The sequence below is a fragment of the Manacus candei genome, unplaced genomic scaffold, assembly GCF_025592945.1.
Source record: "Manacus candei isolate 608988 ecotype Guabito, Panama unplaced genomic scaffold, ASM2559294v1 h1tg000073l, whole genome shotgun sequence".
NCBI classification, from domain to species: Eukaryota; Metazoa; Chordata; class Aves; order Passeriformes; family Pipridae; genus Manacus; species Manacus candei.
Genome location: NW_026138121.1, coordinates 4,690,868 through 4,718,045, shown reverse-complemented (window position 1 = coordinate 4,718,045; position 27,178 = coordinate 4,690,868). Strand labels below are relative to the sequence as shown.

Here is a 27,178-nt window from a genome sequence, read left to right as displayed (position 1 = left end):
TCCCTGGGGGGCTGGAGGAGATAAATGGGCCCGAAGGAGCTTCTGGTGGGGCTGGAAGGGTGATGGGTGGGTGCTATGGGGCAATACTGGGAACTTTAGGGGTGCTTGAGGGTGGAGGGAGGTGTTATGGATGCTGTGGGATCTGGCTGTGGAAGGCTTGGGGGTGCTGGGGCGGGTCTCAGGGGTGCTGTGGGCTCAGGGGGTCTTGGTTACTGGGGGGTGTTTGAATATGCTCGGGGTTCATGTGGGTGCTGTGTGCGGTGTCTTAAGGTGATGGTGGGGGGGTGTGGGGGTGCTCAGGTGGTTCTTGGGGGGGGGTCGTGGGTCATAGGGGAGTCAGGCAGGTGCTGGGGTGGTCCCAAGGTGTTCATGGGCTCAGGTGGGTGTTGGGGGGTGTCTGTGGGTGCTGGAGGAGTCAGGCAGGTGCAGGTGGAGGTCTCAAGGTGTTTAGGGGCTCAGGTGGGTTCTGGGGAGCATCTTAGGGGTTCTGGGGAGGTCTGATGTTCCAGGGGGGGCTCGGGCTGCTGCTGGAGGGGGTTGAGGGTAATCACAAGTTCAGGTGGTTGCTGGGGGGAAGGTGTCTCCGTGTTCTGGGGTGAAAGATCCAGAGGGATGTCCCAGGGGGACTCCGGGCTCCAGTGGGTGTTGAGGAGGGGTCTCATGGCCACGGGCGTGGAGGGACACGGATACCGGGGGGTGACGGGGAACGGCGGAGGGGTGTCCCGGGGCCAGGGCCTGTTGAGGGCACCGGGAGCTGTTGATGAACCCCGGAGGTATTGATGGACCCCCGGCGGTGTCGGGGGCACTGGGAGTTGTTGACGGACCCCCGGAGCTGTCGGGGGCACCGGCAGGTATCGATGGACCCCTGGCGGTGTCGGGGGCCCCGGGGGCTGTTGATGGACCCCCGGCGGTGTCGGGGGCCCCGGGGGCTGTTGATGGACTCCTGGAGCTGTCGATGGACCCCCGGCGGTGTTGATGGACTCCCGGGAGTTGTTGATGGACCCCGGAGCTGTCGGGAGCACCGGAACCTGTTGATGGACTCCCGGGAGCTGTTGACGGACCGGGGAGCTCTCGGGGGCCCCGTGAGCTGTTGATGGACCGGGGAGCTCTCGGGGCCCCGTGAGCTGTTGATGGACCGGGGAGCTCTCGGGGCCCCGTGAGCTGTTGATGGACCGGGGAGCTCTCGGGGCCCCGTGAGCTGTTGATGGACCGGGGAGCTCTCGGGGCCCCGTGAGGTGCCGCGGCCGTGGCGGAAGAGGAAGCGGCTGTCCCCGGTCCCGCCTCCATCGCGGGCGGGGCGGGAGGAGCCGGAGCCGGCGGCGGAGCGGGGCGGCCCCGGGCGGGCACCGGGTGAGGCCGGGGGCGCTTGGGGGGTGGCCGGGGAGGGGGGTCCTCGGGGGTCCCGGAGCGCTGAACCGCGACCCCTCACCGTGGGCTCGGGCCTGGGGGGGCTCCCGGCCTTGTGGAGGCCCGAGCCCGGCGGCGGGGGTGGGGGGGGGGGTGTTCTGCTGCGATTTATGGATTTATTTTTAAAAATAACCCCCTGGCTGGGGCTCCTCTGCCTCAGAGAGAAAGAGGGGCGAGGCTGTGGGGCTGTGGCTGGGTGAGGGTCCCTCCGGAGGGGTTTCAGCCCAGGGCTGGGACCTGACCCTGGGGCAGGGCGAGGGGGGCGGCATCAAGGGTGTTAAAGAAGATGGGAGTGTATTTTTATATATATATTTATTGTCTGCATCTATTTACGTAGATATGTTTCTATATGTGTGTGTATATATATTTTCTATATTTGTATGTATATATTTCTATGTATATATAGATACATATTTCTGTATGTGTGTCTATAGACATACATATTTCTGTATGTGTGTCTATAGACATACATATTTCTGTATGTGTGTCTATAGATACATATTTCTGTATGTGTGTCTATAGATACATATTTCTGTATGTGTGTCTATAGATACATATTTCTGTATGTGTGTCTATAGACATACATATTTCTGTATGTGTGTATATAGATACATATTTCTGTATGTGTGTCTATAGATACATATTTCTGTATGTGTGTCTATAGATACATATTTCTGTATGTGTGTCTATAGATACATATTTCTGTATGTGTGTCTATAGATACATATTTCTGTATGTGTGTCTATAGACATACATATTTCTGTATGTGTGTCTATAGATACATATTTCTGTATGTGTGTCTATAGACATACATATTTCTGTATGTGTGTCTATAGACATACATATTTCTGTATGTGTGTCTATAGACATACATATTTCTGTATGTGTGTATATAAATAGAGATGCATATTTCTATATGTGTATATATATATATATATATTTCGTTGTAGGTTCACCAACAAGGCACGCAAGCTTTCCTTTTAAAAAGGAAAGACTCCTCCAGCAGCGTTTCTATCAAAATATTTACCTTCTAAATCCTTGGACTAAACACCCACCTCAGGACTGGGCTCTTGGGTGGAAACCCTTCAAGCCAAGGGCTGTTGCTGTTTCTGTTTGTGGAGAGAGGCTGCTTATTCCTCCCAGGGTGGTGGAGTTCATAAAAAACCAGAATAACATATGGGTTCCTCGTTTAAAGGCCTTTCTCTGAGGGGTTTGCAAGGGATAAGCCCAGCTCAGTGTGTGTGATGGTACAGTAGCCTGTTGTTACTGTTTTGTCTGTTTTACTGTGGGGATAGGAAGGGAAATAATGGGTTGTTATTTGATTTTTAAGGCCTCATCTGTTCTCCTAACAATGTGGGAGCATAATGCCTTATTTCCTAGCTGAGGATTGAGTTACTCTTGACTTTGTCAAGGAGCTTCGTTGGGTTTTTAGTGGCTTGTCTACAAAGGTGTTTAAAGGGATGTAAATGTGGAGGGGTGGGAACTGGGATGTATCTCGGTGTTGTACCACAGTAGGATTCTTGTGCTGTTTGGAAAGGGGGAAACCACCGTGTTTGACAGCATTTCTGTGGGGATAATTGTTGTAAGTGCTTCCAGGCAGATCCTGCAGGCAGGGGAAGCTTGATGAGTCTGCTGGAATTCGGCACGGGACAGCTTCCTACGTGAAAGCTTTGGCACTGGGGAGCCAGAGGACACTAGATAACCTTTCAGAGCATTTAGCACAGCAGGTACTGTGTCAAGGCAACTGGAGTAATCAGGGGAAAAGGGCATTTAATATCCTGCAGATGTGCTGGCTCTTGCTTGTTACATGAATCAGAGTATTGCAGGAATGAAAGTAAAACAATGGCTTGTTTTTATCATCGTGTGTGTGGCAGGTGCTTTACAGACGAGAAGAAAAGGTCCCTGCCTTGGAGAACTTAATCTATAATGAGATATTATTGATCCAGCCTGCTCTGGGGCAGCTTTGCTTGCCCATGGGGCTGCTCAGGTGGTAAGATCTGGGACAAATATTTGCATGGAACACAAGGAATGTCGGTAGAAGAGGGCCAGGAGCTAATTAACCTGGCAAAGTAGTGCAGTGTGTTCTCACTGTGCACTTGGGGTTAGGTTTTAATTTGGCATTTTACCCTTTTGGTGTTTGTAAGGCTGTGGCTGGAAATTTGACACTAATGTTAATAGAACATGTGACACTAACTACTGGAGTTGGATGCTTAGGCAGCTGCTGACCAAACAAATCAGGGTTATTTTCCAGCCAGATAGTTTTCCTGATCTGATTCACCATGTGACCACAGAAACAAGTGTGCAAGAGCAGGACAGGGAGCTGATCTTGGGAGGAGAGGAGCAATGGCTGAAGCTGGTAGTCCTGTGAAAAGTGCCCTAGCACTGCAGAAAAACATGTATTGAAATTGCCATTGCTCGAGTTCTGACTTTTAGGAGCACATGGTTTAGGGGGAGAGCTGTTGGCCAGTGCTATAAAGGCAAATCAGAGTACAAATTTGGTTGCCTCACCAGAATATCTTATTTTTTGATATATCCATACATAGATGTGAGGCTGATTTGTGCTGTGGGGGCAGCCAGAGCGAGTTACAGCCGAGCAAATCTGAGTTTAGGTGGCACTTTACACTGGGCTGATCAGCATGAGCTGGTTCCTGAGGCCAGGCAGTTTTAGAGCAAAAAGGAGGCAGTGGCCTGATTTCCAGCTGTGAGTATTGATTGTCCTTCTTGTGTTTTTCGTGCTGGTCCTCAGTCTGTGCTTCCAGGGCAAAGCATTGCTAAACTCTCTCTCCCCAGTTGCCCCAGTTTAGACCAGATTAGAGTTACCCAGCTCAGAAAACAAGAGGCAAAGCAAAACTTGGCAGATTCTGCCATTCCCCCAGCAGTGTTTTTCCAAGGCAAAATGTCTCTTTACCAATGGGATTCTCGCATTGGCAGTTTTTACCTTGTCCAGCAATTTATTTCCATCTTTTCTTCAGCCCATCTGCGAGGCCTTTGTGACAGAGGGCGAGTGGGGGAGAAACATATTTCTTTTTTTTTTTTTTGCCATTTAGTGTTTCTTGCTCACAGATGTGTTCTTACAGGCTTATGTTCTTGCTGAGATATTTAGTTCTGTGGCATTTCTGCCTGTGACGACCTGCAGGCAAATTTGGGAGAGAGGAAGGTGGGAGCTTTGTTGCCTGCAAGAGCAGCTGCTGTCGCACGTCGCTGTTACTCAATAATCAGTTGGCCTGGGCATTAGGTTGCGAAAATTTAAACAAATTGTAAACTGCTGAACTTTGCCCCACACATCCTGCTTGTTTCCCTGTCCTGTTCCTATTGCTGACGGGGTGGGGGATTTCAGGAAAACAAATCCAGGTTAAAATAAGCGACTGAAATTACAGCGCGGGAGAGCTGAACTTGGCTGCTGCGTGTGACGATCAGCTTTGTGCTGCTGGCTTTTGTACTGGGTGAGCAATCGCTTTATGGGACGGATTCATGTGGAAGAGATGAATAAATGGAGTTTCATTGATTTCTGGGAGGCTTTGTTCATTTACATAAGCCGGTTCTGCTCTTGTCGGGGGATTTCACGGCTTCTTTGAGAGGGAGATCCTGAGCCAGCAGAGGCTGTGAGGGCTGCAGCTGAACGTTGTGCTGTTGGCTGGGAGCAGGTTTGCTCCAGGGGCAGCCTCCCTGCTCTCCTGGGCATTGCCACGTTCCAGGGATCCCTGTGCTGGTTGCTGAGCTGTGGGGTTTCTGTTAACGCACCCAATCTCTCCGCAGGGATTTCTCACCAGAGGCCATGGAGCTTTCGGCCAACGAGCTCAGCATCTATGACAAGCTCTCAGAGACGATTGACCTGGTCAGGCAGACTGGCCACCAGTGTGGCATGTCAGAAAAAGCCATTGAGAAGTTCATCAAGCAGCTCTTGGAAAGGAACGAACCCCAGAGGGGCCCTCCACGGTACCCTCTCTTAGTGGCTCTCTACAAGGTAAGGTGGCTGCTGTGCATGTACATCATTTGAGGGTCAGAGTCCTCCTTTTGCACCTGAGCCTTTTATTTCCCACTGCATCTTCTTGATGAACTTTCCAAGATCTTTGTTTAAAAGCTGGGAAGTGTAGCTTCCTTCCTTTGTGCCATGAGCTGGTTTGAGAACAGGAGACAGCTGGCAAAGATTTGAAATTGCTCATGTGTGCTGAAAATTTACCACATCAACACCTTCCTCTCCCTTAAATTATTAGATAATGAGATTTTGATTCGTTTTTCAGATAAAGATTCCCTGTGTTGGCAGTCTGAGTGGAAATATGAGGAAGGAAATTCTTGAAGTTCAGGGTTGAATAATGAACCCAACTCTGACCCTGCCACAAGCCTCTACCTGTCTTTATTCTCCTTCTAGTCTATAAAATAAACCTGCTACCATCATGCTTGATGCTAGAAGAAATGTTTTGAAACCCTTAACTAAAAGATGCTGTAACAAGTTTTGCAAAGTGGGTGAAAGGATGCTATTGTTAGGTAGGTTTGAGGTCATAGAATCCCAGGCTGGTTTGGGTTGGAAGGGACCTTAAAGATCATTTAGTTCCAAGCCCTGCCATGGGCAGGTACACCTTTCACTAGAGCAGGTGCTTGCTGCAAGGATGAAAACCTTCCCACTGACATAATATTCAATAATAACTTTCGTGTCATCTTTACAAAACCATCACAAGGGTTTCTGTTTGGGAAAAAAAAAAATCCAAGCTTTCTTCCTCATGTCCTATAAAAAGCTGTAAAATGAGGCAGGAGAACAGGAAACTGCAAACTTGAACTTTCAGCTTCTGTTCTTGTTTTTGCTGTTGATTCAGTTTGACTTTGGCCGGGGGGGGGGGAGAAATGCGTCATGTCATCTCTGGGAGGCTTATTTGGGATTCTGGTATGGAGGAGGGAGCTGGTGCCAACTCTGCCAGAGTGTTTCGAGGCTTGACGGATGTTTGCAAAAGCCACAGGGTTTTCCTTGTGTAAGAGGGATGGCAGGAGTGCAAGTTTTTATTTGATTAGGTGGGAGGAATCGGAACTATCTGTAGATAATCCTCATTGATCTCCTGCTGGATTATTTGCAGTGCTGAAATACAGGAGCAGGGTTGTGTGGTTTGGGTTTGAAGGCTGCTTAATTTCATCCTTGGGCAGCCCTAATAATAAAGCTGAGTGACAGCTCTGTACATAAATAGCAGTGCAGCTGAACGAGGAGCCACAGCAAAAACGAGCGTTCACCTCGCAGTGCACAACCACAGCCCTCTGGTACCAGCCAGAAGGTGTGTCCTGGGCTGAGGACAGCTCAGCTCCCTGCAGGATAGTTAACTCTGTGCCTGTTTTCCCTCACAGGGCCTGCTCACTCTGGGGTTGGTCTTGCTGACTGTTTACTTCGTGATCCAGCCCTACAACCCGCTGCCTCCCGAAGCTCCGCTCTCCAGAGCCCAGGCCTGGGGCTCCCTCATCGGCCACATCCGGCTGCTCCCTCTGCCCATTGCCAAGAAGTACATGCTGGAGAGTAAGGAAATGATTTCTCTGCTGTAACATAAGCCTAGCAAGAAATACCAACTTAAATACCAGCCACAGAAGTGTCTCCCAGGGCACCAAATAACAAATGTGTTAGTGGCTTGGCATCGTGGTTTTCTCTTTTCCCATTTAAAAATAGCATCCTGAGTTCTGTCTTCACTGGGGCTGGAGCATATTTTATGTCTAACTTGATAATTTCGTTCTTGCACATTCTCTTCTCCTTGCTTTTAACACCTCGGGTTTTTTCTTCCTCAAGAGCTCCCTTTCCTCTAGAAATCTCTGCAGTTCTGAGAAGCAGAACTGAGACAGCTCTGCTGGGTAAATGTCACCTTTTCTTACTTCTTCTGAGTAATGCAAAAGCAGTTTCTCAACCAAACCTTGGTATCTGTGAGCAAAGTGTAGAAACCTCAACGTGTGACCTGGGTTTAAGGAAAAGTAGTTTTTGCCAAGTGGTATATTGGGAAAGGACTGAGGGGCTTGAGTGCTGTGGTGTTTATAGCAGTTAATATAACATTCAGGGCAGTGTGTGAGGAAGTCAGATAAGGGCTCCCTAATGAGGTGATCCCATCACAGCAGAGGAACATCATAGATTTTCCTAGAATGGCAAAACAGAAATGGAAAAGTTTGGGTATTTCTCATTCTCAGTTAATTATTTCCACTGACTTAGCCTGGCAGATGGGTGCAAGCCTGGGCTCTGCCTCTCTGCTAAAACACAAAGACTGTCAGGAATGATAAAGCTGGGAATTATTTGGAGCAGGGATGTGGCACAATATTGATGGTCTGTCGGCTCACTGTAAAAACAAACTCCTGTAGCTGTGCCCTCGATGGGTTTATATTTAGCTTGGGCACCTCATTGTGTTGGAGTTGTCTGTGCTGGCTCTGACCTTCCTGGCAGAGCTAAAAAGGGCTCCCTGAAATGCCAGCACCATTCTGCATTCTCTGTGTGTGCCTCCCTCTCTTCCCCTGACGTTGATTTGGGTTTGTATGGGTGGGACAGGGTATCCCCCATTGTTCCTCTCCTTCCTTATACACTGGGATCTCTGTGGGAGTGAAAAAACAAAGGGGAGGAGATGGCTCTGATAAGCACCTGACATTAGGAGCCTGCTTATCTACTGCATTTCAGCTTTGCCAGGAGTGAACACCCCTCTACTCCTGTATGGAGATGGGAACTTTAATGCACATTTCGCTTTTCACAAGGGCACAAAGTGACAGGACAAGGGGGAATGGCTTCCCACTGCCAGAGGGCAGGGTCAGATGGGAGACTGGGAAGAAATTCTTCCCTGTGAAGGGTGGTGAGGCCCTGGCACAGGTTGCCCAGAGAAGCTGTGGCTGCCCCATCCCTGGAAGTGTCCAAGGCCAGGTTGGACAGGGCTTGGAGCAACCTGGGGTAGTGGGAGGTGTCCCTGGCCATGGCAGGGGGTGGGACTGGATGAGCTTTGAGGTCTGTTCCCACCCAAACCATTTTGTGATTCCATGATATTTGTTCAGTCAGATTTTGTCCAGAAGGTTGACAGGTTCTTCCTTCAGATGCCACAGGGTTGGGATGAGGAGAGCCCAGGGAGGTCCTGTGGGACAGCAAAAGGTTTGTAGGACAAGGGCTGCCTGAAATCACGAGCATCTTCTTGTGAAGATGCAGGAGCAATTCTAGGCTACCTTTGGGGAAACAAGCTGAATGGTGAGGAGACTGGGAAACATGGAAAGGAACAGGGGAAAAGGGAAGGGTGGATGCAGAGGAAGGATGTGATGTTGTTTAAATGCACATAAAATCCCTCATGCTTCTGTGAGTCCTGGAAATCTGCAGAAGTGGTGAGCAATAGGGTGGGCAGCAAGCCAGTTCTGGGGAAAGGAGGAGAGGGGACAAGGGGATGAGGCAGTTGCCACTCTTGTTTTTCCACAGCATTAGGTTGTGGTGGAAGCCACAGCATGTCCCAGTTAACACACTGACTAGGGATGGCTGGGCAGACTTTGATCCTGCCTCAGCAAAAGGGACTGGAGGAGACCCTGGCTCTTTGAATGGGAGGGTGCAGCACCCAGCCTGAACCTTGGCTGGGTTCCTGTGGGAATCCCTCGTGTCCTGGCTTCCCAGCAGGCAGCTGCAGCCACCAGGGCTGTCCCAGTGACACTGGTGTCACCTTCACAGCTTGCTGCTTAGAGGACACTGGTAAAGCCATCCAGTGGGGATCTGGAAGGGGGAGTTTCATGATGTGGGGCTGAGTGATCTAATAAGCTCTTTCAGCCCTGCCTTGTGCATGTTTTCTATTATTTTGCCCCTAATTTTGGCCTTGTGGTCTATTGAAGGGAATGGGTAAAGTTGCATCGTGTCATCCTGTTTGTTACTGGGAGCATAAGGCTGGGAGGTCTTGCAGGCAGGTCTGGTGTTCTCTGATCACAGAATCCCAGAATTGTTAGGGTTGGAAAGGACCTCTGGAGATACCCAGTCCAACCCCCCTGCCAAGGCAGGGCCACCTGGAGCAGGAGACACAGGAATGTGTCCAGGTGCCTTTGGAATGTCTCCAGACAGGGAGACTCCACACCCTCCCTGGGCAGCTGTTCAGTGCTCTGCCACCCTCAGTGTAATGAAGTTCTTCCTCGTGTTGAGGTGAAACTTGCTGTGTTTTAGTTTATGGCCATTGCTCCTCATCCTGTCGCTGGGCACCGCTGGATAGAGTCTGGCACCATCCTCTTGGCACCCTTTGGAGATATTTATATGCATTGATGAGATCCCCTCTCAGTCTTCTCTTCCCTAAAATGCACGTTTGCACTGAGCAGCAGAGCAAACCACTAACGAAGGGACTCCGTGGACAGACTCCTCTTCCTTTCCTTGCGTAGATCCTGGTGGATGAAAATTTTGAGGGGGCTGAGGATGAAACTTGGAGCTTTCCGTGCTCAGGCACCAGTTCAAATGCAGCTGGGGCTGTTCTTGTTGAAAGCCACCTGTTGTCAGTGTGGAGGCTGCCTGGGCCCACCGGCGGTGCTGGCGCCGTTCCCGCGGCGCGGACGCGGCCCGGCCGAGGCGAGCGTGGGCGCACGGGTGGTCTGGTTCCTTCCTCGTGGGGCTGCAGCCTGGGATGTGCTGCCCCTCCTGAGCTGTGGGGCAGCTTTCCTGTGTCCGGGATTGAGGTTGGAGCCCGGTCCCCTGGTGGGTGTGGGCCGAGCAGCCAGGTTTGTGTTGCAGAACAAGGGGAGCTCAGTTGCTTGGTTTCCCCCAAGAGCCCCACGTCAGAGCGGTGATGAGGCTTTGGGAGGAGCAGGGGGGCAGGATTTGCTCCCTTCTCCCTCCTGCCAATGGTGACCTGACCTCCATCCTTGTTCCTTTCACCTAAGAGCCGTGCTGTGGGTGACAAGGGCTGCCTGTCTGTCGTGGCTGTGGGTGGACCTTTGAGCAGCCGAGGTGAGGAGCAGCATCCACAAAGCTCTCTTGCCTCAAGTTTGTAGGATTGGGTCCAAAGTAAATTTCCTTTTTGCCTGTCTCTGTGCTCTGTTGCTCCCTGGCTTTCTCCCCCGGATCAATCCCATATTAAACCCAGTGTTCCCACCCTTTGTTTCTTCAAAGCTGACTCTCAGACCCTTGGGTTTAGCGTCCGTGCCTCTCTTTCAGCTGTTTTCCCAGGGCAAGATCCCTTCAGCTGGGGAAAAGATCTGTGGAAATGTGGTTTGCATTTGCTCTTCCTGAGCTGGTGTTTATGCAGAGCTCGTGAAAAGCTCAGTGCTGGGTCACACTGGCTGTTCCAGGCCTGCAGCTCTTGTCCAGGCACATCAGTGCTTCACGTAGCCCCAGGGAGGTGATGGGTTGTCAGACCTCTGGGTCTGCCTGCTGTACAGAACACAGTGGATTTTGATGGGCATGTGGGTTAACTCAAGGCTATCTAATGCTATTCCAAGGAGAAAGTAAGGTCTGTGTAACCTGGATTCATTTCTCTCCTCTGACATAGACTGGGATGGCAAGTTATTCCCTCTGTGTTTCAGTTCTCTGGTGCAAAGTAGGGGTATGAGTACTTCCCTCTCCCTTACAAGCATTAGAAAGTAACATATGAGTTGTCAAAGTCTGTAGTAATCAAAGCCAAATGAAAAGGGGTTTTCTCTTCTTTTAAACAGAAGTTTTAAAACCACAGTGGTGGTCACTCTACTTGATTTCCAGTGGTTCTTCCCTTTGCAACTGTGTGTCATCTTTATAGCTTTTTTAATGTCTGAATATGAATTTTGATGTCAGCTGGTTGGTGACTGCTCCCTGCCAGCCACACAATGATGTGATGGGCAGAGCATTAAGCTGCTCCCAGATTGACTTGTGTGTCTGCCCATGGGAAGTTCAGTCCTTGCAGCTCAAAAACCTCAGCAGAGCAGGTCTGTCAGTGGGGTAGAGGCTGTGGTCCAGCAATGGGACAACTTGCTGATAGCAGGGGGCTCTAATGACCTCGAGGAAAATCCAGCTTTACTTCTCTTAATGAGACCTGGGCCTGGCCACACTGATCCTACACAGCTCAGAATCAGCTGGGTCAGAAGCTGCTCAGCACACCTGGAAAAGGGATGCTGTGCAAGTTACCCCCAGCTTGGAGAACGCTCCTTGTGTTAAATACTCCTTTTTGCTTAGACCAGTAGGGCTAAAATCCTGTTTATGGGGTTCATACATAATTATTTCAGAGCAAGGAACCCAGCTGGAGGAGCAGTGTTTAGCAGCACCTTGTAAATGGCCTGGCACTGTCACATCCCAAGGCCTGCCGGGTGCCAGAGCTATTTGTGGGGACGGGTCACAGCAGGCTGGGTTACTGGGGGAGGACAGCAGCTGGTTACTGGGAGAGGGCAGCAGCCTTTGCCTCTTGGCTGGCCACCTTGGGTTTAGCTGGAGGCTTGCCTTGGCTCCTGGCCAGCTCCTGTCTTCTCTCTGATCTTAACCCTTTGCAGGCAGCCTGCGAGGGGCCAAACACGTTTCCTTTCTCTCCTCTGACTGTAGCCTTGCAGTGTGTTTTTCCTTGGCACAGCTCTGTGCAGGAAGGGAGCATCCAGCACTCCTGCCTTGCACAGGGATGGACTTTCTGCTCCTTGAGTGCAGTGTGGGATGAGCATCCAGGTATCCAGCCAGCCTTTCCCTGTGGGCTTTGCAGCCCACGCTGTGTCTGACCCCTGGGGTTCAGGGATGTCTGAGCCCGAGGAACATGGGCCTGCTCTAAAGGAAGGGTTGCACAACAATCTGCTTGGGAGGTAAGGCAGGATCTGATTTCTGACTTGTTGCCTTCAGCGTGGCTCTCTCCTCTTGCTCACAAAGGATGTTACTTTGTTTTTTCCTAAGCGAAGTCAAGCTGGTTTTTGCTCTTGTTTTTGTGCATGTTCTCATGCTGGAGCGTTTGGAGGTGATTGTGGGTCCCAGCAACTGTGCAGGGCTCCCTCCCATCTCTGCACAGCTGCCAGTGGAGCTGCTCTTGTGTGTGTGTGTGTATAAACAACCCTTTTATGATATAACCTGAGAGACTAACAGACATGTGTTGGCTCGTTCAAAGGGGAATAAAAGGGCTGACTCTGCAGTGCAGGGCAGTGCCAGGCTGTTCATACACCGTGTTACTTTGGCCCCTGTTCAGCCAGTGCACTGTTTATTTGGGTTTGCTGGTGGTAAACTGACTCCACTGTGGTACCCTGAAACATGAAAAACTCTTCCTTTTGCTTCTCTGTTGTGATGCCTCCAGGATTTCTTGCTTCCTCAGTTGCAGAGCAAGTGAATTCTCACTTTGGATTTGCTTCCCCAGAAAGAGCATTTGCCATAGGTGGCCTGTTGCAGAGGCATTTAATGGCCTGGCAGAGCCCTTTTGTGACACACACATGTCAAACCTTGTACAGGCTGAAGCCACCAGCAGGCAGGTGACAGCAGCTGGGAGGGATTTGTTTCACAAGCTGTTCCTCCAAGGCAGATTGTTGATGCAGCCACTGCCAGAGCAGCACAGGCTGTCTGGGGCAGGTAACCAGAGGTGCAGCTGGAGTGGACTTTGGATGCTTTCCTGACAGCTTGGCCCCTGCCTTCTGTTTTCTCAACTGGTAGGTGCAGATTTCTCCTGGAAATAATGCTCTTTTGCCCCAGTGGACTGTGAATTCCTCTTGGGCTCAGCTCAGCAGACTTGATTTCACAATGTCTCGTTGGATCAAGATCATTTTCGTGCTTTGCTGGAGACTGACTAATCATCCTTGGGCTGTTGGAGCAGCCAGTACCCATTAGTGAGCTGAATGAGTAGTTCTTCGAGCTGTTGACTTTCTTACCCAGAACAACAATAAAGGTTCCTTGATGGGTTCATTTGTAGCTGTTATTTTGTTCCTGGCTGTTCCTGAAAATGCTACAAACCAAACTGGGAGATACTTTCTTCTCCTGGCATAAATATATTCAATATGCTCAGAGAGACAATAGAAGTTCAGTATGAGGAAGGGGTGAGGATCTTGTGCTGAACAGGGACACTCTTTGTAGTATATATTTAAACCCCCACTGTGATGCAGCCCTTAATCAGCACTCCCAGGCTGTAATTAATAATCCTTATGTTTCCTGCCTGACTTACTTAAGAACCCATCAGTTTAGCCTGACTTTGACAGGACGTTATAAATGATCAAATTAATTTTTAGCCTAGTGAAGAATTTCAGCAAGATGGAGTTTGGGAAACATTGCTTGGGCAACAAAGTGCTGTGAATGCCTCTTCCAAACTGTGCCTTGTGGTAACTACAGAGCTGGGAATTTCTGCAGCTGTAAAGTAAGAATGATGGGTTTACCTGTGTCATAGATTGTGATCATGAACTGATGTCTGAATTGCTTTGAGTTTTTTAAATACTGTTTTATCTTTCTATAAAATCTGGGACAGGGGGTGGTAGGCACACAATATATCCAGCTGCAGTGGTATAGCACAGGTTACAAGCTATTTACTCAAGGAGTATCTGAGTCTGCAGTGGTTCCAAGGCAGCAAGTGGCTGGTCAGATCTCAGGAGCAACAGCAACCTGCCCTGTACATTCTTGGGCTGTCAAAGCAATAACAGTAGGTTATGAGCTGCAACTTCACTCTAAGGTTAAAAGCCTTGCAAATCCCTGCCCTTGAAATAGTGGAAAGCAGCACTGGAAAATCCAGCACCTGGAAGCAAGATATGTTCAACTGCAGGCAGAGCTGCAGCCCTTCTGTGCTGGTAGGAACTGGATGTCAGAGCGCTGAGGGATCTCGTGGGTCCTTCATCACAGAATCATGGAATGGGTTGGGTTGGGAGGGACCTCAAAGCTCAGCTTGTTCCACCCCCTGCCATGGCTAGGGACACCTTCTACTATTCCAGGTTGCTCCAAGCCCTGTCCAACCTGGCCATGAACAATTCCAGGGGTGGGGCAGCCACAGCTTCTCTGGGCACCCTGTGCCAGGGCCTCAGCACCCTCACAGCCAACAATTCCTTCCCAATATCCCATCTATCCCTACCCTCTGGCACTGGGAAGCCATTCCCTGTGTCCTGTCCCTCCATCCCTTGTCCCCAGTCCCTCTCCAGCTCTCCTGGAGCCCCTTCAGGCCCTGCAAGGAGCTCTCAGCTCTCCCTGGAGCCTTCTCTTCTCCAGGCTGAACACCCCCAGCTCTCCCAGCCTGGCTCCAGAGCAGAGGGGCTCCAGCCCTTGGAGCATTTTCACAGCCTCCTCTGGACTTCCTCCAACAGCTCCACATCCTTGTGATGTTGAACCCCAGCACTGGAGGCAGCTCTGCAGGTGGGGTCTCACCTGAGAGGGCAGAGGGGCAGAATCACCTTTTAGTGGAACAGCCAGGTTTGTACAATGGACCTCCAAGAAAGGACAAAGAAATGCCTGGGAATATTCAGTGCCCAGCCATTCTTGGGAGCCCTGACTTCATCCAAGGCTTGCTGAAGTTGCTTGAATACTCGTAGGACTGGTGTTCTCTGGTGAGGTATTTGGTGGGACTGGGGAATAATCTCATCCTCAGAAAGAGGAATCTGGGATTTGGAACCAACCTTTGCAGGTTCTGGAGGTGCTGCTTAGTGCATTATCCAGCCCTCTGGGGAGCTTCCTTGGAGTTATCATGGGTGATGGCAGCAACAACACCTGGGGGCACTGTGAAGTCCTGGGGGAATCTCCCTTCCCTGGGATCAGAATTCCCTGTGCTGTCACGTGCCTGCTGGACATCGTTCCTGCCTTGGTCCTGAGTGCTGGGGAGCAAAGCAGCTTGGTGAGGAGCCAGCAAGCTGCCTCAGCACCTGCAGTTCTACACACAGGAGGTTTTGTGTTTTCAGTGCTTTGTTAGGGTCAGGAGCAGCCCTTGGCTCCATATCCTGCAGGAACAAAAGGTTCCCTTTGAACCTGCTGCACAGACAGACTGATCCTGCGCCCTCCATATGGTCCCTAAAGAGAGCAGGGCTTGCTGAGATCCTGCTCCCAGATCCATGTGGGCAAGTTTCCATAAGTTAATTTGCTTTGCTGCAACAGGCAGAAGCAGGGCCAGGTCTTCTCAGAAACCTCTGAGCTTCCAATCTGATAGTCCACACCCAACATCTCTGGGGCTGTGCACACACACCCCTTTGTAGTGCTGGGGACAGCCAGAAATTTGGGAGATCCTCTGTGAGAAAAGCCAAGAAGGGCGGGGTACTCATTTTAAATTGATGTTGAGTTGAAAATTATTTTTCTGCATAGTGGAAAGTAGAGTCATAAACTCCTTGTAGCATTAATCATAGATGTGTTTCAAGGGAAAGTTGTTATCTCTTGGTCTGTGCTGCGTTAGCAGCTGGAAATCCCAGCCCTGGCTGTGCTGTCAGGAGCTCTCCTGACACAGGGGAGAAGACAGCTCTTGTTCTGGAGAAATAATAACACATAAAAGCAAATCTTAGGTGGGTATGGCCATTGGGGAACTGAGGTTCTGCTTGATAGAGTGAAGGCTGCCCCTCAGAAAGGGGTGAGAAAGCACCGAGGGAAGGCTGGTTGGGACTGGCTGACACTTCTGTCCCATAATGGACAGTTCAGTGTAACAGCTGCTCTCCTCACTCCAGCTCCACGGGGATGATTGCCCAGCACTGTGGATGTGAGTGGATGGGCCCATGGTGTGATGGTTGTGCTGGGATGAAGGGTCCATCTTCCATTCTGTCCCCACACAGAGCTGTGTGCTCACAGACAGCACACTCCACTTCCACCAAAACAATCCCCCGGGCTGTCTGGGCAGGGTGATAATGTAAAAGGAATGCAGGGAGGGTAAGAAGAGAAAATAAGCATCCTGGGTAAAATCCTGCCTTGGTCCCCAGTGTGCAGCTCATGTTGGCTCCTCTGTCTCTCCTCCCGCCCTCCCTGGGAAGGGCAGGCGCTGCCCGTACTTGTCATGCCAGTCACACACATGCTGTTGCACAGACTAACACCCTCCACAATAAATCTAAAAGATTAATTACCCCCCAAAAAAGAAAAAAAAATCCCGCAACCCCACTCGCAGCATTTGAAATGCTTCTCAGCCATGCTCGGTTATTCATGGGGAAAAGAAATCACCTCCTGAATCGAGCAATTGAGAATGCAAATATCCCAGCCTGGCTCAAAAGGGGAATCAAGCTCTGTACTGTCAAGCTGATTAGCATCCCATTGCATGGGGTACTGCCCTGAGCCCAGAGAGAAAATTTGGGGACAGCTGTGCTTAATGCTCTGGGATGAAGTTTCTGAGTTTTGCCCGGAGAGAAATTATAGTCCTGGTGCTCCCCATCTGATGACAGACCATAAGATGTGTTTTCTTGTTCTCTTCGGGGCGACTGCCCTTTCTCTGGTGAGATCTTTCAGCCTTTTGTTTCCTGTCACTGACCAGCTGTTTTTTGTGAGTTGAGTTTTTTTGTTGTTGTAAAATTGAAGCTTTCTACAGGCAGTGGAACAAAGATTTGCTTTTTTCTCTTGTGAGCAGGGAGGGAAAGTACATCGGAGCAGTTTCTCATGGGAGTGGGACTTCTGCTTGCAAGAAGGATTTTACACTTTGTTTTGCCTTTTTACCCCTTTCCCTGAAAGCAGTGTAGATGTGTCTTCCAGAAAGACTAGGAATTATATCCTGATCCCTTTCAGTCCATATCCCAGCAGTAGGGTGGGAAATGCAGCGTTTGGGAGTCGACTGGAAATATTCAGCAGGAAAGAAACAAAATGAATCCCAGTCTGCTCCTTGTTGTCATGTCCCAGTGAACCTAAATCCTCTGTAACATTCCTTGTTGCCTGTTGCAGATGTCAGAGGGGAAAATAAAACAAGAGCTTTCCCATTAAGTGCTGTTCATCTATTTCCCATGTGCAGGAGTGTGAGCATGGCTGGAAATGGTGATGGCAGTAACAGGCAGGTTGTGCGTGGTCTTTTTTCCCCCCAAAAGCTGCTGTACATCCTCATTTCCCAACTCTGTTTTTCAGACAGACTTCACTCTTTTTTTTTCTCCCCTTTTCCATCCCCTTAGTTTCCTGAATTTGCAGCAATGAGCTGTTTTGACACGTGCTGGGACCAGGTGGGCCTGTTGTGAGAACAGATCCCTGGATGTTTCATGTGAGATGTGTCCCAGGCCCTGGGTTTTTCCTAACCCACCCTGGCAGCTCAGGAGCTGGGATGGGTTTGCTGCCACTTCCCAAGTTAAACATCTCCCGTGGGATTAAGGTGGCAGAACCAGGGCTATTGCTGCCACAAAATTGGTGTTTGAAGTGGAATTTCCACGAAGCTCTCCCTTTTCTCACAACCTTCTGCTGTATCTCCAGGAATGAAATTTGTGTCAGAGGTTCAGGTTGGATCTCAGGAAAAGGTTATTCCCCTGGAGGCTGTTTGGGCACTGAACAGGCTCCCCAGGGCAGTGGGCACAGCACCAAGGCTGCCAGAGCTCCAGGAGGGTTTGGACAACAGGGTGGGATTTTGGGGTGTCCTGTGCAGGGCCAGGAGTTGGACTGAATGACTTTGTGGGTCCAACTCAGAATATTCTGTGGTTCTCTGAGTTTAGAGCCACATCCTTTCAGTGTGGTGGCTGCTTGTGCACATCCTTTAGCATAGAAATACATGGGATATTCACCATTGTCCTGCTCATTCCATGCTGCAACATTTCCCTTCTCTTAATGTTTGCTTATTTTTTTGTGCTGGGAGGGCTGTTAAGTTGGAGGAGGGAGGCAGGATATAGACATCAAGTTGTGCTGTCATGTAAAAATTGAATTTTTACATTGTAGGCCAGTTCAGCTGATTGTGGTATAACAACAGTTTCTGGAATTTAAAATGGATGTAGCTGTGGTCCAGGGCTTCCTCATGCTGGGACTTTTCTCCCTGTTTCATCTCCAAGTCAATGCATGGAATGAATAAAAACAGCAGCAGCAATCTTGGTGAAATCCCACATTCCCTGGCACCTTCTGCAAACTGGGCAAACATTGCCTGGGACAGAATAGTTCTTAATTAATGCAGAGGTAAAGGGGAGGATGGTGATGTCAGATATTTCCTAGCAGGGTTCCTGGTGCCAGCTGCTCTTTCCAACCTGGATTTATTTTTTTTTTTGGCTCCTGGGTGTTATTTCCTTGATAACACATTTGGGTTGCTCTTTTGCTTATAGACTTGTTTCAGTTTATTACACTACATATGATGGTTGTCATCCTTCTGTTGATAATGAAAGGATATGCCTTGTGAACAGAGAAGTGGGATTTCCACAGAGCTCTCCCATTTCAGCTGTATCTCCAGAATGTGCTGGGAACATTCTCTCAAGCTCCCTGCCCACTGAAGCTTGTTCTTTCTGAGTTACAGCCATCAGAAACTGTAAGAAATCTCAGTGTTTCATGTTAGGGATAATGAGTTTATCATCGAGTTTGTCTCCTTTCCATTTCATTTTTTGGTCCTAATTAAACACATTTCTCTTGTTTCTTCCCAAGAATGCCAGGACTGGTGGGCAGCAGGTTGCAGACAGAACACTTCTGCACTTCCTGCAAACTGCACAGTCTGTTCTGCTGTGAAAAGCCTTCAGATAGTGACAGACTTCAGAGAACTATCAGAAAAGCTCCAGAGGCACCAGCCTTTTCTAATCAAGGTAATGCATGGATTTGTGAGGCTGGGTGATTAGTCCAAACTCTTCAACAGCAGCAGCCCAAGATCCCTCAAAAGTGCTGCTTGAGGTAGAACATATGTCCAAGAAGACATTTCACCCCAATTTAAAGGTGTGGGGGGTGAGAGTTCACTCCTTTGACTGATGATCATTGTATTTGGAAACTTAGCAATCTTGGATGCTCTTTGGCAGGAGGGAAATGGGAGCAGGGAGGAACTCTGGGTGCACAGCTCTGATCTTTGTTTTGTGTCCTTCAAGACAGGGCAGCATCTCTCTTATGAAGAACTGAAGCATTTCCAGTCCCAGGATCCAGAACTGGCAGAGGTTATAATAGAAGAAAATTCAGCCGAGTTGTGGAGCTGCCCATTTTTCTTTCCCTGGTGAGCCAAAGAAAAAAACATGTGAGAGATGGACACAGACTCTGCCTGTGTGAACCACCAGTGCTTGCAAATTACACCTTAGCTGGAGGGAAGGAGAACAGGAGTGGGCCACAGGCTTCTCTCTGCTTGCTGGCACTGATTTGTTCCAAGACTCCCGCACTAAAAATGGAGTGTCGTGGCTTGGACTTCAGGTATTGCTCCTCTTACAAGACAAAAATATCCCAGTGACTGCTCAGTCCTGTTCTTCAGGCTGTACATTAATTGTCTGGGCTGTGGTTTGATTACCTGAGGTAACTGGTTCATGTTTCTGATCACCCCTGTCTGCTCAGTGGGAATCCCCCACCGCTGGTGCTGACTGAGGGGAGATTCCATGACTTCTGCAAACGCTGAGAAGTAACAGAAGGCCAGGGCATCCTGCAAATTGTGCTTGGTCTCATGCAGAAAAAATGGCCAACCCTGATCCTGCCCCCTCTTAACCAAAAGCTTTTTGCCAAAGCCTTTAGTGGGGCCACCAGACGTGGAAAACTCCAAGCTCTCTAAGGCTGCAGAGCAAGCGCTGGCAGGGGGATGGTCAGGGTGCAGAAGTATTAATCATGTCAAAAATAACAAGCCCCACCCTGCCTTTTCCAGTTACATTCCCTTGTCTAGAGGATAAGCCTGGATCCCCCCTGGCCTCACCATGTGGTTTCAGTTATGGTTGTGTACAATGCCACCTCTCTGCATCTTTTGTAACTAATGGATCCGGTCGATGACTCGGATCATTTCAAGGCAAGAAGAGAGGAAAATTAGGTTTAGCCATCCAGCATGATCTGTCTGTTCCCTGTTCACGTGGTCCTGCTGCAGGAGCAAAGAGGAAGATAGGAAGGAGCACAGGTTTAGAGGCTGAGAGGTGGAATTTTGCTCCCAGCTCCCGGGGCTAGTCTGTCATGCTTTTATCAGGCGTGAATGTTTGTGAAGAATTTTGACAGGAAAGCATCCTTTAAATGCAGATGTTATCATTGTGTGATATTTCTTTAATATGGGTTGTTTTCTTCTGTTTAGGAACAAATCTGTGAATAAATCTCAGATTCTGCAGGAATTTTTCCATGCATCCTCTTTGCTGTCCTTCCCCAAGACAGTGTCCCTGGAGAGCTGCTTCCTCATCCGCCATCCAGATTTGGGGAATAAGGTGAGAAATTTATCCCAGAGACATTATCTCCCTGGCTGTCAGTTGTCCTCCAGCAGCTCCAAGTCTTTGTGGGATTTGCAGGGCATTTTCAGCTGATACAATCCTGAAAAGAAGCATTTTAGGGTCGTATCAGTTCTATCCATCCCTGTGTGAAGTGGCACCTCAAGGTGGCTGTTCCTCCCAGCAGTTGTGTTCAGTCGTGGGCAGGAGATACCCTGTGCCCATCTCAGCAGTTGGAGATGTCACAGAATCAGAGAATGAATCCCAGAATGGTTTGGATTGGAAGAGACATTAAGGATCATCTCATTTCAAACCCCCCCTTGCCATTGAGCAGGGATATCCATGTGGGATCCCAGCTCCATTCACATTTATATCCTGGCCTTGCTCTGTAGCTGGGGGAGGGGATGATCTTTTGTGGACAGTTTGGCCAAATTCATTTAAGAGCTGCATTTTAGGAGCTGTTCTGGCAATAAGTCCCATCCTGGCAATAAGTATCCCATCCCAAGATACTTACCCATGGAGACATTTCACTGAGGACAGTGACACTTCAGGCTTCTGGCCTGATCTCCTCCTCTGTTTTAGGGTGGGTTTTGTGGTTATGCAGGGCCTACATTGCCTTGGAGAGGAGGGGAACCCCTGCCTGCAGCTACCTCAGCCATGATTCTGTGATTCTGTGATCTGCTGGTACCTGGGGGGAGCAGCAAACCTGTTGTTTGCAGTCTCACCTGCCTGCAGGGCAGTGACTTGCCCCTCGTTTGGTCAGACAGATCCAAGGAAAGCTGGCCAGGCTTTTGAAATCCTGTCCTCTCATCCTAGAGCTACAGCCTGCACAGCCTCTTTGCTGTTGGAAGTGGGCAGCTCACTCTGACTGTTGCACCTCTGGACACATGCAGAGGACACTGTGAGATGTTCAAGGTGGAGCTGGAAGCTGGGGATTTGGGTGAGTACTGGAGCTGTGGCGTGCAGGGACTGCTGGATCCCTTGGAGTCAGGAGGCTGCTTCCAACTGGGTCTGTTCTGAGACCTGGGACAGTGGTTTGTGCCACTGCCACCTCCAAACTGGTGTGTGCCATTGCTATCCCCAGACTGGTGTGTACCATTGCCACCTACAAACTGGTGTGTGCCATTGCTATCCCCAGACTGGTGTGTACCATTGCCACTCCCAAACTGGTGTGTGCCATTGCCACCTCCAAACTGGTGTGTGCCATTGCCACCTCCAAACTGGTGTGTGCCATTGCCACTCCCAAACTGGTGTGTGCCATTGCTATCCCCAGACTGGTGTGTACCATTGCCACTCCCAAACTGGTGTGTGCCATTGCCACTCCCAAACTGGTGTGTGCCATTACCACCTCCAGACTGGTGTGTGCCATTGCCACCTCCAGACTGGTGTGTGCCATTGCCACTCCCAAACTGGTGTGTGCCATTGCCACTCCCAAACTGGTGTGTGCCATTACCACCTCCAGACTGGTGTGTGCCATTGCCACCTCCAAACTGGTGTGTGCCATTGCCACTCCCAAACTGGTGTGTGCCATTGCCACCTCCAAACTGGTGTGTGCCATTACCACCTCCAGACTGGTGTGTGCCATTGCCACTCCCAAACTGGTGTGTGCCATTACCACCTCCAAACTGGTGTGTGCCATTACCACCTTCAAACTGGTGTGTGCCATTACCACCTCCAAACTGGTGTGTGCCATTACCACCTCCAAACTGGTGTGTGCCATTGCCACCTCCAAACTGGTGTGTGCCATTGCCACTCCCAAACTGGTGTGTGCCATTGCCACCTCCAGACTGGTGTGTGCCATTGCCACTCCCAAACTGGTGTGTGCCATTGCCACTCCCAAACTGGTGTGTGCCATTGCCACTCCCAAACTGGTGTGTGCCATTACCACCTCCAGACTGGTGTGTGCCATTGCCACCTCCAAACTGGTCAGTGCTGTTGCCACTCCCAAGCTGGTGTGTGCCTGCTTGTTGCAGTACAGAGGATGATCCTTCTGGATGGGGAGTTTGTGGCCTGGAACACAAAACAGTGGGATCCCATGAGGTGCTCAGTGTCAAAATGAGCTGTGTAGGCTACACAAGACATGATGGGTATCACAAACCCTCAGTGTTCCCTGAGGGAAGTGTCTCTGCAAAGAGCTCCAGCCTGCACACATCCCTTTGTGGGAAATGGGAGCAGTCATTTAAGGATGGACTCGTCTAATATGGCCTCTCCATTGCCTCTCCCAAAGGTTATGCCAGCACAGATTACTGGACAATGAGCTTCATGGCCAAAGGGACAGAGCCAGCGGTGGTTTGTGACGGAGCTGCCAGCTAAGGACAGAGGGGAGGGAAAATAGAGCTGTTCCCAGGACAAGAAGACTTTCAGCTTTGAAGCTGAGGCAACGTTTTGAGAGCGAGCTGGGGCAACTGGGGCAGGCAGCTTTGCCACCCTGCATGTTTACAGTGTTTAAAAATGACTGTTTTCCTGACCCTCGAGGTAATTCTTTGCCTTTCCTCAAATGTGTTTTGGGAGAAGCTCAAGCTATTTATGACCTTCCCTGTCCCCTCAGGTAAGCCCTGAGTTTGCAGCAAAGGTTTTTTTTTCCAGGAACAGCAGAAGGATTTCTCAGGATGAGATTCACCTTGTGTCCTTTGTGGATTATGGCACTTCTGAAACTTCCTGAGGGGGTTTGGGAGTGGAGGGGGTGTGTGACATTTCTGTGTACATTCCTCCTGAGGAGGAAGCTTTGAGCCTGTCTTGTCAGGCCAGTTCTATAAAGGGAATGAATTGGTGATGTGTCCCAGCCTCACCCCACCTCTCCCTCACATCTATGGCTGTGTCTCCCCCAAAGCTGATCCCAGCTCTGTATTCCCGGGCTGGGGGGAGCCTCGAGCCTGAGGGTCTCTGCCCCTTGCCCACTGTATCATTCTTGTACCAAAAGAATCTCTTCAGGCCTCTCTGTTGTGATCACTCTTGTGGTTCTCTATCTGCAGGTTGTGAGTCAAATAGTAACTGTGCTTTTTTTCTCTTCCACCTCCTTTCCTGCAAAAAGCACCGACACACGTGTTAGTGGTGCTGGTGCTGGGAGTGCAGGAGTTCTGGATGGAGATGGGGCTGGGAGCAGAGCAGCTCTGTTCAGGTTTCACCTGAGACACCAAGGGCTGCACAGCCAGTTTCAGCTCCTTGTTTTTGGAGGCACTGCCTGCATTCCCAGCCCAGGGGACCTACGGGAGCACCTGGAAGCTCCCTCATCCCTCCTCATTTTTATACCAACTCCTTCCAGACCTGGAGCTCTGTCTTCAGAGTGAAGGTTGGTTTTTCCTGGGTCCTTTCCAAGCTGCCTTTGCATGTTTCCTGCTGCTGGAGCAGTGCTGTCTCCAGTGCCCTGAGAGAGGCTTGGGTTCAGGGTTTGCAGGCTGCGGATGCTGCCGTCCCTTCCAAGTCTGATCCTCTGGGTCTGATCCCGCTGCTGAAGATCATTTACAGATGTGTCAGGCTGAACTCATAGGCCAGGGCTGGGGTTCAGGACATGCTCTCACACTTGTTAATATGGAACTGGGAGGGGTTTTGCTTGCAAGTGAGTTAACTCTGTTCTCGGGAGCAGGAGCCTTTCTCTCTGTAAATATTTTAGGTACGTGTGAAATGACAGATTGGAAAAATGTCTGTCCAGCCTTTGTTTTTGAGAAAAATGGGAGCAAACATCGTACTAATCTTATTAGGGGCTGACAAAAGCCGCCAAGTGAGATGACCATGTCTGGCTCCTGGACAAGGATAAGGCAAAGGACAGTTCCTGCTCCAAAGAATTTAGTCTGAGGCCTTGACACTACAAACATTTCTATGCATAACCGTTGTTTTTCTCCTGTCAAAACACTGAGAACAACCCCAGCACCTGTGTCAGTCTGTGTTAATAACCCTCAGTGCTGGACCAACACACACACCCCAGATGTAGTAGAACCAAAGGGGGAGAGTCTGACTCTCTCGGGATAGAAAAGGACTGATCTAATTTGTAGCAAAATATTAAAGAGAATTGGATTAATAAGACTTCCATTAGTATTCTCACTGCTTGGAGTGTATTTTACACTCATGACACTACATGCAATCTTGTACATGCCAAGACACACACACACACACCCCACCCCCCTCCCTCCTCTTAAAACCTGGGTCTTAGTTAATGGAAATTTGGGAGTTTGGTGATGGCAGAATCAGGGCCTCGTTAGTGACTGTTGCTATTTACACTTTGGCAGCTGCTCAAATCAAATTTAAAGGCTGACAAGGTTACTTCACCTCTCACTGGTTTTGTACCTGACCTGTTTTTGTAAAGCACTTGCTCAGAGATGCTGCTGGAGCCTTTCTTGCTGAGATGGCGGCGGTTCGGTGACGCTGTCACTGCTAAGTGTCCTTGACTGTAACTTGTCAAAGAGCTGTGGAGACAATTCCCAAGTGTCTGTGAAATGCCTGGATTCTGAGAGTCCCACTTAAGCCATTGTGGCTGTCTGGCTCTTTGGGGAAGAGGCAGAGAAAATGGATCTATTTACGGTTGCTGTTTGGATTGGGGGAGGGAAGGAGGAAAAGGGCAGGTTTGTGCCTGTTTAGCAGAAGTGTTCTCACGTATATCTTCTCCCCTCCTCAAAGAGTTGCAGCTGGTTGGACAGGAGCTGGTGAGTGTGGCCTGTGTGCAGAGCAGCTCTCCAAGTGCACTTTATGGGCTCTGCATAAGTTTCCAGCTCGGTGTCTGGGCGATACATTGCATATGTCCCAGCCTCGCTCCCTTCGGAGTTTACATCATTTGTTTTTAAGCTTTCCAGTATATTTTCTCTTCCTCTTCCAAAAGCTGTAAGGAATTAGCTGCTAAACTAAAACAGGAGGGCAGTTCTCCTGCTGATAAAGAGCCGATTTTGGCTGAAGCTGCCAAGCCCCAGTCTGCAGCACAGCTTCCAGAGCAGCTCCTGTCTCCAGCTGCCAGAGGAGTGGTGCTCACACCTTTGGCTCCACAGGCGAGGAGCCAGGTGGGAAACCCAGAGGTGAGGCCAAAGTGGCAAAAACTAGGATGGCCAAAAGGAGGTTTTGATACCTTTAGCTGCAAGTGAGCCCTGGTGGTGTTTCTCATCCAGAGCTCCAGCTTTACAGAGCCCTTGGAAAGGCTGCAGGAGGCTGGGACTTCCCTAGAGAGCCTGTTGAGGCTGAACTGGGGGGATGGGGCTGTTTCTGCAGCCACTGAAGCATCTTGGTGACAGACACGACCAGATGAGTCACAGAGGGGGTGTCCCACCATGGTCTCCCTCACCTCAGCTGCCCCTTGGCTCTCGCTGTGCTGGTTTGGACAATCCCCCACTCCCACCCTGCCCAGCTCAGAGGGGTTCCCAGTCAATATGTGCATCCCAGTGTTTTAAAATCCCTCTGTGCTTCAGAGCTCGTGTTCTCTGAGCTGGGAGATGGATTCCTGCTCACCCAACATCCTGGGGGCTGCAGAGCTGCTCTGAAAGCACACCAGAAATCGGTACTACCCACAGGCAGAGCTGGGGAGGGGTCACCTCTCTCCTTGCCAGGCTGGAAAGACGAGCTGTGCCCCGTCAGCTGGGCAGGAGGATCGTGGTTTAAAGCTGCTTCCCAAAGCAGGGGTCACTGACCGTTGCTCTCAGTCCTGAACTCAGGGTAATTGAAAGGAGGAGAAAGGACTATTATGATTTACTTCAGTACCAGGAAATCAGCAGCCCCCACGGGAGCCAGGCTGACAGTTTCTATTGATTCTTTTTTTTTTTTTTTTTGCTTTCTTTGTTTCTTTTCTGGTTTTTTCCTCCCTGCTGGCACTGCACACACTGATTCCCCCAGGGCTCCCAGCCTCAGGCTCCCTTTGCAACGCCCTGGAGAGCTTTCCAGAGGCAGATTTCCCGTGAGTCTCTGGACTTCTGCTTCTCCCTCTAGTCCTGTTTTTGCAACGTTCTGGTGGAGAAGCTGGTCAGACTGGGCTGGATCAAAGCACCTCCCTTCCCTTGTGGCCTCCTGGGCTCCAACAGCAGGAGCATCCCAAGCAAGAGGAGTTGGGAGCAGGACATCTCATGGTAGAGATGTGAGCTCTGTAAACACCAGTGTCTCAGAAAAGGGATCCTCCTGCCTTGAAACCCCCTGGTTCTCCTCGGTAATGCTGCTCCAGGAGGGAATTTTCCACATCCACCCAATTCCAGGCTTGGTGGTCCGTGTTCAACCCCATGGTTTCTAAGAGAACCAAACACTTCCTGGGGTGAGGCCATTTCAGTGGGTGCACAAAGAGCTTTTGCTTCCTGCAGACCAGACTTTCTCCTCTTGGTAAATTTTATAGGTAGAGCTCGATATTCTCCTCTTCAGGAACCTCCTCCTTTTAAAGGGCAGATTTAGTGTCCTGCTGAGTTAGACAAGGGAGATGCTGGACTTCCCCTTTGCTGTGGACATTCAAACAAATGACAGGTGATTTATTTTTAGCATTATCTCTTTGTCTTGGGGAGGGGAGCCACGTTCTAAAGGCTCAGGGGTGCTGGGAAGTAAAGCTATATATGCATAAAGACTTTCAATGCTGAACACTAAATTCAGTGGTGGATTCAAAAAAAAAGAATGTAAATATGCACTTAATGCAGAATTTTATGGATGGTCATAATTTAATATATTGCAAACTTTGTAAATACTTGGGAAAAGCCTGTAAAGTGTGTAAATAAATGAGATTTGTATGTAAGAAGAATAAAAAAGTTTTTACTTTTTGCAATTA

At 49.8% G+C, this 27,178-nt stretch overlaps 1 protein-coding gene and 1 long non-coding RNA gene across 5 annotated transcripts; one reads left to right on the top strand and one right to left on the bottom strand.

Moving 5' to 3' along the window:
- The first annotated feature begins 1,283 nt into the window (after nt 1-1,283).
- Nucleotides 1,284-27,171, top strand: CUNH6orf89 (chromosome unknown C6orf89 homolog). Of its 3 annotated transcripts, none has more exons than XM_051808496.1 (8): nt 1,284-1,350; nt 5,164-5,371; nt 6,736-6,901; nt 18,746-18,900; nt 19,174-19,295; nt 20,337-20,463; nt 21,280-21,403; nt 22,691-27,171. In XM_051808496.1, the coding sequence occupies exons 2-8, from the start codon at nt 5,183-5,185 to the stop codon at nt 22,774-22,776; spliced, it is 969 nt and encodes a 322-aa protein (XP_051664456.1). In that variant the 5' UTR covers nt 1,284-1,350; nt 5,164-5,182; the 3' UTR covers nt 22,777-27,171. The 3 variants fall into 3 exon arrangements, with proteins under 3 accessions (XP_051664456.1, XP_051664457.1, XP_051664455.1); XM_051808497.1 differs by lacking the exon at nt 1,284-1,350 and adding an exon at nt 2,228-3,134; XM_051808495.1 differs by lacking the exon at nt 1,284-1,350 and adding an exon at nt 3,158-4,850.
- LOC127480386 (uncharacterized) lies at nt 21,421-22,684 on the bottom strand. Of its 2 annotated transcripts, none has more exons than XR_007907855.1 (3): nt 21,947-22,310; nt 21,650-21,811; nt 21,421-21,514 (listed from the first exon to the last, which is right to left on the bottom strand). It is a non-coding gene; the product is annotated as an uncharacterized LOC127480386 (long non-coding RNA). The 2 variants fall into 2 exon arrangements; XR_007907854.1 differs by lacking the exon at nt 21,421-21,514 and adding an exon at nt 22,325-22,684 and having other exon boundaries at nt 21,580-21,811; nt 21,947-22,243.
- Nucleotides 27,172-27,178: the final 7 nt, after the last annotated feature.

Bases quoted from the DNA above. Each gene is read 5' to 3' on its own strand.
- CUNH6orf89 (XM_051808496.1), top strand. From the start codon at position 5,183: ATGGAGCTTTCGGCCAACGAGCTCAGCATCTATGACAAGCTCTCAGAG. The intron at 20,464-21,279 runs GTGAGAAATTTA...CTCTCATCCTAG, and splicing joins ATCCAGATTTGGGGAATAAG to AGCTACAGCCTGCACAGCCT. The intron at 21,404-22,690 runs GTGAGTACTGGA...CCTCTCCCAAAG, and splicing joins GCTGGAAGCTGGGGATTTGG to GTTATGCCAGCACAGATTAC.